A 7,080-nucleotide genomic window follows, 5' to 3' on the forward strand; every position below is an offset into this window, starting at 1 on the left:
TTTGAGTCCCGTTTCTCTTTTTGGGGTTTTTTGTTGTTCTCCCGCCCTGGCGGGGGGTCGGGCTAGAAGATCTACTAGGTCCCTTCCGACCCTTAATCTATGAAATCTATGAAATCTATGAGTGGATCAGCATCACAGATCCTGGAACAGGTGCTGCATATAGTGCAGTGCCCGCTCTAGCATGCTGGGATGGAGGGGGAGCCATGGGTCTGATCCAGCCTGTGGAGTGGCTCCTTACCATTCATCTGGTTTGCAGGGTTAAATGAGTTTGACACCCCTGGCATAGGCTAACTGGAGCTCACCAGTATTGGCAGAGGCCTAATCATTTTTCAGAATGCTCTGTGGTGTAAACCACTGAGAAGGTGAAGAAATACTGCAAAGAGCAGAGCTATACCTCCGGGGGAGTGTGCTGAGGGCTTTAATTTTAAATAATCATGTTGAGGATTTCTAGGTATTAAAGTCGGCACGTTCAGGAGAAATAGCTGAGGGTTAGATAGTCAGCTCCAGCTCCAGTTATTGATAGCATTTGATGTTATGTATTTCGATGGCATCCCTTATCTTTGAAATGCTTTGAGCTCTATAATACTGTTGTGTGAGAACTCAAAAGGTCCATAATTTGTATGTGTTTGTCTTGCATTTCAGGCTTTGCCTAAGACTAGTACCCCTGCAAGTTGTGTACGGAAGCCAACAATGAAGCAGAATTTTGCCTTTGACAACATTGGCTATGAAGGGAACTCTGAAAACCTGTCCTCTGGGTCATCTCAAATGGACATCGTTACAGTCAACATTCTGGGTATGACGTGCCAATCTTGTGTGCACTCTGTAGAGGGCAGAATTTCCAAGGTGAAGGGCATTGTGAGTATTAAGGTCTCTCTTGAGCGCAGCAATGCTGTGCTTAAATACATACGGTCAGAAATAAGTCCCATACAGATTTGCCAGGAAATTGAGGACATGGGTTTTGATGCCTGCATAGCAGAAGGAAAATCTATCCCATCATCTTTAAGATCAACAACGTCTATAGCAGAAGCTGTAGTTAAGTTTCGGGTAGAAGGCATGACCTGCCAGTCTTGTGTCAATACCATTGAAGGTACAGTTGGGAAACTACATGGTGTGACAAGAATAAAAGTCTCCCTGAGTAATCAAGAAGCAGTCATTCTTTATCAGCCTTTCATTGTTCAACCTGAAGACCTTAAGAAGCACATAAATAACCTGGGGTATGAAAGCACTATTAAGACCAAATTAGCCCCACTAACGCTTGGTAGGATTGATTTAGAAGGCTTACAGAAGGTTGCAGCTGGCCTTAACAGTGGTTATGTGGATCCGTTGGTGGACAAGATGAATAATACGGCAACTGTGACTCTAGGGATAGAAGGCATCCATTGCACATCTTGCATCAAAAATATTGAAGGAAATATATCAAAGTTTCCAGGCCTACAATGTATTAAAGTGTCACTGGAGCATAAAAATGCTGTTGTACAGTTTAACCCTAACTTAATTACCTTATCATCTTTACAACAATCCATTGAAACCCTTCCGCCTGGTAACTTTAGAGTATCCTTCCTTAATGGAGCAGAAGCAAACAATGGAGAGCTTTTATCAAAGGCAGCATCTTCATCCCATTGTTTTCTCAGCAAGTGCTTTGGAGATCAACTGCCTATCACAACTGTAATTGGCATTGGTGGAATGAGCTGCAGTTCCTGTGTACAGTCTATTGAAGGCACGATATCCCAAAGGAAAGGAGTACAACAAGTATCAGTTTCTTTAGCTGAAAGGACGGGGACCATACAGTATGATTCAACTGTAACTAGTTCTGAAGAGCTAAGAACTGCTATAGAAGACATGGGATTTGATGCTTCTATTCTAACAGGTACTGTGCAAATTTTCTTTTAGTAATGTAAGCTAGGTCAGGTGGTATCCTATTAGCATCTCGAGAGAGAGAGAGTAAAAAGATAGGACTTTTTTTAAGGCCAGAAAAAAAAGTTATGGTCTAGTACAGCTTGCATATTGCAGACCATAAATTTCACACAGAATGTGACTGCTGTTGGGAAAACAGTTGGGAAAAGTTACGATATGCAGTGAAAAGCCTGACAAGTACTATAGTGATTTTTTTTAAAAATAGCAGGCAATCTCTGAACTTCTTCAATGAAGTTTTCTTCTCTTATTCCTATAGCCTGGTACAGATACAAATCTAAACCAAACTTGCTTGTTTTTCCCTAGGAATTTTAAAATGTAAAATATTAATAAAATATCTTTAAATGAAAAGCAAACATTTCCCTAACTGGAATATCCTGCTGTATCTCTGGTCCCTCAACTTTTAAGCTGTTGTACAAAGGGCCTGTATCCTGCTGCTCGTGAGTTTAGTGCCAAAATGCCTATTGATTTCAGCTGGGGTAGTAACATTCTCTGCATTTGTGTAAGTCAAGTGCAGTGCTGTCAGTACACTTTGTTCATGGGTTTAATGGTTTAGATGTTGCTATGGAGCCGATCCCATTTATTTTGGTGGGGTTTTTTTAGGAGCAGGGTTAGTTATCTACTTCAACTCAAAACAGTTTTGTTTTGAGCTACTGATGCAGGCTTCAGTTCACCTGGAGTTGAACAGCTTTAATACATGAGGCCAAATCGTGGTAATCTTTCTCAGGGGAGTAAACCTGCTGAAGCCACTGGGACTACTTATAGATGACGATGACTTGATCTATTGTGCTTAATTATGTATTTTAAAAAATACTACTTGTTTTACAGCTAGCAGCTGTAATTGCCTTGTGGCATTTTGACATTGGAAACGTTGATCTCCACCAATATTGTCTGCCTGCATAAGTATGGAATTGTATACTACCTAGGGTATTTTTTAAACAAATCCTACTTACGTTACTTTTAAAACATATGGTTATTTAAGATTGAATTCTAATGTAACAACACTGTATATTACCTTATTTAATTCTTTGCCATTAGAATTGTAAATATAGCCAGAGATGGTGCCTCCCTGAAGTCAGTGTATAATTCTAGTTTTCATCATGGTCACTGCAAATTACAGTGGTACCATAAAAACATAAAGAAACTTGTCAATCAGACACATTGGGGAAAACTGTATAAAGCATTACTAAAGCTGAGCTCTGCATAATGCTTTGGGATACATCATTTTAGATCAAATAAAGGGTGAGACCCTGGCCACTTAACCTTAATGGGGGTTTTGCCACTGTCAGGGCTTCTTGAAATAGATTTTCCCTTCTCCGCGCTCTAGAGGGCTCCCTTCTCTATATTGCTCCCTGTATAAAGCCATTTCCACCTTTGTAAAACAAATAAGAATAGCAGATTTTCAGGGCCACTTTGCACAAGTGAAAATGATTGTGCATAAGGCACATGCTATGGAAAATTAGGAGCAGTGGTGAGAACTGTGGTGGGGTATTGTGCAAAGGCTGGCACTTCAGGTTGTGCAGAGTAACAAAAGTCCAACTTAGCTTGTTATGCAAAGTCAAGTGAGTCAGCAAAACTCATGGGCAAATATCTGGTACAAATGAAGCTATTTGTTAAAAGAACTATGCTGAGGGGACTGGTGAAGACCCAGGTTGGCCTGCAAGTACAGTAAACTGGATGATTCTACAAATGGCAGGAAATGTTTATAGCTGAAACTGCTGAAAAGCATTTCAGTTTAAAGTTAACAGGAGGAGGCTTCTGATCTCTTGGGATGCTGTTTTTGGTGGGAGGGGGGTTGGGGGGGGTGAGACAAAGTAGGGACTAGGGATGAGTGAACAGCAAGAAGCAACTTTTAGCACCACAGTTTTTTTAAGCTACCTGCACCCACCCTCTTCTGAAACCTCAGGATCCCATATGACACCACTGGACATTTCTCATCCTGATCCTAATGGGCATCTTGATCTGACTAGGCCACAATGAAGGAAGTGTTGATTTTTGAACCTTCACCAGCTTTGGCTAAGCCCCCCAAAATACTTTGAACACAAAACTTCTAAATGCTGATGCCAGCATTTTGAATAGCTGGATTTGTAAAGAGGAGCATACATAGCTCTTAAAGCAATTGAGAGCGAGTGAGCCAATAAATGCTACAGCAGCTACATTTTTAAATCTCTGGAGTAGAATCTGAAACCCCATGCTGGGTACTGAGATTCCTTACACAGTGCATAGGCACACTTAGCACCTGAGAGAGGAAATGCTGCTTCAGTCTGCAAGGGATCAATAGTCATGAATCCTCTTCTGAGGGTCGGTACATACAACCCTTTTATAAACTGAGCAAAGCTTCTTCTCAAGTATTGTTCAATACAACATAACAGAAGAAGGAAGAGATGGGGCATCACTTGTCACTTACATCTGAGCCTAGTGGTTAGATCACTCCTAGAAAGTGGGGGAGGAAGAATAGTTTGTGAAAAAGAGGTTGTTTGTGGATCTGCCTGGGGCTTGGGTTTCTTTGTTGGGTGACCTACTAGTCTACTGCACAGTGCCCGACGAGGAACAACTGATTAGATGGTGCCTCATCCTGAGAGATCTAAATACTACAGTGTGGAGTGAAGTGAGTTCTCTGCGCCTATATCGTTCTACATCATTGTTTGCTTCACAGTTTATGGAGAGATGTATCACTTGCTGCTGTCATAGTGATCAGTTGCTGAGAAGAAGCCTTTTAGGAAAGGAGATCAGGACAGCTAATTAGGCTGCATTCTCCTTAGTGATTTAATTGCTGTGAAGTCCCCCTCAAATAGTCTTGTTTTTAAGAGGACCTAGCTACAGATAGTAGTATGTATACAGTTAGGAGGGAATTTTGGTCTTTAAAGCTGGAGTGCTGAATAAAGCAAAATAGTCTTGTAGCACTGCAGGCACAACACAAGGTAAGTCTGGATTACTTTTGCTAAAAGCCAAGACCACAGTGTAGTGCTCCTGACTTGTAGAAAGCTGTGCACGGTTCGGTCACTGACCATGTTTTGTTGCTTTGAAACATTTTATCATGCCATAAACCATGTTCATTCTGTTCATGGGGTGTTTTTTCTCAAGAGACCGCTACAAGAAACTGCAATGATCCAACTATTTCTGAGCCTGCTGAAATACAACATAAAGCTCTGGAGTCAACTTGCCAAAGAGTGGGAAATATTCCTGAACCCTCTCATCGAAGTTATGTCTCAAATACTCCACCAAAGATCTCTTTCCTAGAGGCTCCAAAACGGCCCAGTATACTGACAACTGAGAAGTGCTTTATGCAGATCGCGGGCATGACTTGTGCATCATGTGTATCAACCATTGAAAGACATCTACAAAAGGAAGATGGTGAGATGTTTGGCATTCCTACAGAGAGCTTGTAAGGGATTTTTGGCCCCTTCTGAATGTGAAGGGTCCACTATGTTGTAAATGTAAGGCACAACTAATATGCAAAGTGTGTTCTTGAGGTTAAATGTAATTAATAGTCTTTCTTACATATTTAGGTAGTTCCTAATTAGGATGAACAGAATGCTGCTATACGAAATCTACTGGTGAGCTTGCCAGTTGACAAGTATACCTGATGTCTGTACAAATTCCTGGAATTTGATATTACTTTAATATGGTCACAGCTGTAATAAAGCTCTCATTCAGCCTACCTTAGAGCTACTTGTGCTCTTATGAGTCTTTTAAAATTCTTATGAATACATGCATCAATTCTACCCCAATACTGTGAGAGTGCTAAAACAGACTTTCGAGAGACCTTTAACTTTTCGGAGGCCTTTGCTTACTAATTTTTCAGCTCCCAACTCTAACGCTGGAGAAAAAGTTATAACATTTCTATTAATAATTCACAAGTATCAAATACTCTATCTTTGCTGCATTTCTTTGCTTTGTGACTCTACACTGAATTGCAGATTCTCTTCTCTTCTCATGCTAGAAGCTTTCCAGACTTACAGGGCCTGATTCAAAACCTATTGACATCTCACCCACTGGGATCCCAGTCTGATTCTTCTGTTCAAGGCATTCTAATGGGAATTAAATCTCTCTAAAAGAAAACTACTTGTATTAAGTGAAATAGAAACAGAAGCTTTTGTTCTTTCTTGACAATTATGCTCAAGGAATAACCCTGAAGGGAAGGAGTGAGGAAAATTTTAAAACCATTAAAGGTTCCCTAATTTCTCCACTGTGGCACATGTTGATTATCTCTTGTATTATATAGTCTTCAAAGGAAAAGAAAGACAGTGTCTAATATAATGGCACTATTGCCATTGCAGGTATTGTTTCAGTGCTTGTAGCTTTGATGGCAGGTAAAGCAGAGATAAAATACAAGCCAGAGAGCATACAGCCTCTTGAAATAGCACAGCTAATCCAGAATTTGGGCTTCGATGCTACAGTCATAGAAGATCAGGCTGATGAAGAAGGGAGAGTGGAGCTTGTTGTGAGTAATGTGGATATGAAATTATTTTTTGAGGTTTGTTTTATATATTTAATGGAAGCAATTTTCTTACAGGTAAATCTGTTTAAGGGAGGGGGGAAATTGAACCGTGTTGACTCCAGCTGATGATGTTGCTTCTCTTGTTTCTCTTCAGACCAAATTTATTACATTAAAAGTAAAAGCATGTGCTTGGTGCAGTCAGTTTCACCAGTCATCCAAAGATTTTTTTTGCATACCTCTGAGGAGCCCTTAGGCTGTAAAACATCACTAAAACACATCTTCAGACTTGCTTATATTTTATGGGCAAAATACTGTTAATCAAATACATAATAATAGTGTCTGACATTTTTATCCAAAAATTCAGGTTTCTATATGAATTTAGCCAGCAGAACTCTTTCCAGTCTCTGAAATATAGCTACTTCCTTGAGCGAAAGTGGTTGCCATTTAGTAGTAAACAGCTAGAACAGAAAATGTAAGTGTACCTTATTGAAAGTACAAGAGGGTACTTCCCAGGTAGGGTTTGGCTACAACCTTATTAACATTAGGGGTGCACTGATAAAGATTTTCTTGGCCAATAGTGATTATTAACCAACCATATTGGCCAATGCCGATCTGATAACTGATATTTTGTAAAAATGCAAGACATTTTAAACTACTGACATAAACCGTTTTTTGTTTGTTTTACATTTATCTCTCTCGCGCTCTCTCTTTCTGTCTCACTCACACAC

General features: G+C 40.1%; 1 protein-coding gene across 2 annotated transcripts in view; it reads left to right on the forward strand.

Moving 5' to 3' along the window:
- The window catches only part of ATP7B (ATPase copper transporting beta), a 53,682-nt gene that overhangs the window by 10,003 nt on the left and 36,599 nt on the right, over positions 1–7,080 (forward strand). For both annotated transcript variants that reach the window (XM_019525164.1, XM_019525163.1), the window contains exons 2-4: positions 643–1,867; positions 4,996–5,265; positions 6,192–6,355. In XM_019525164.1, the coding sequence (XP_019380709.1) occupies positions 643–1,867; positions 4,996–5,265; positions 6,192–6,355 (1,659 nt within the window). The remainder of the gene's footprint in view (positions 1–642; positions 1,868–4,995; positions 5,266–6,191; positions 6,356–7,080) is intronic.

The sequence above is a fragment of the Gavialis gangeticus genome, unplaced genomic scaffold (assembly GCF_001723915.1).
Source record: "Gavialis gangeticus isolate Ggan-Ray unplaced genomic scaffold, GavGan_comp1, whole genome shotgun sequence".
In the NCBI taxonomy this organism is placed as follows: domain Eukaryota; kingdom Metazoa; phylum Chordata; order Crocodylia; family Gavialidae; genus Gavialis; species Gavialis gangeticus.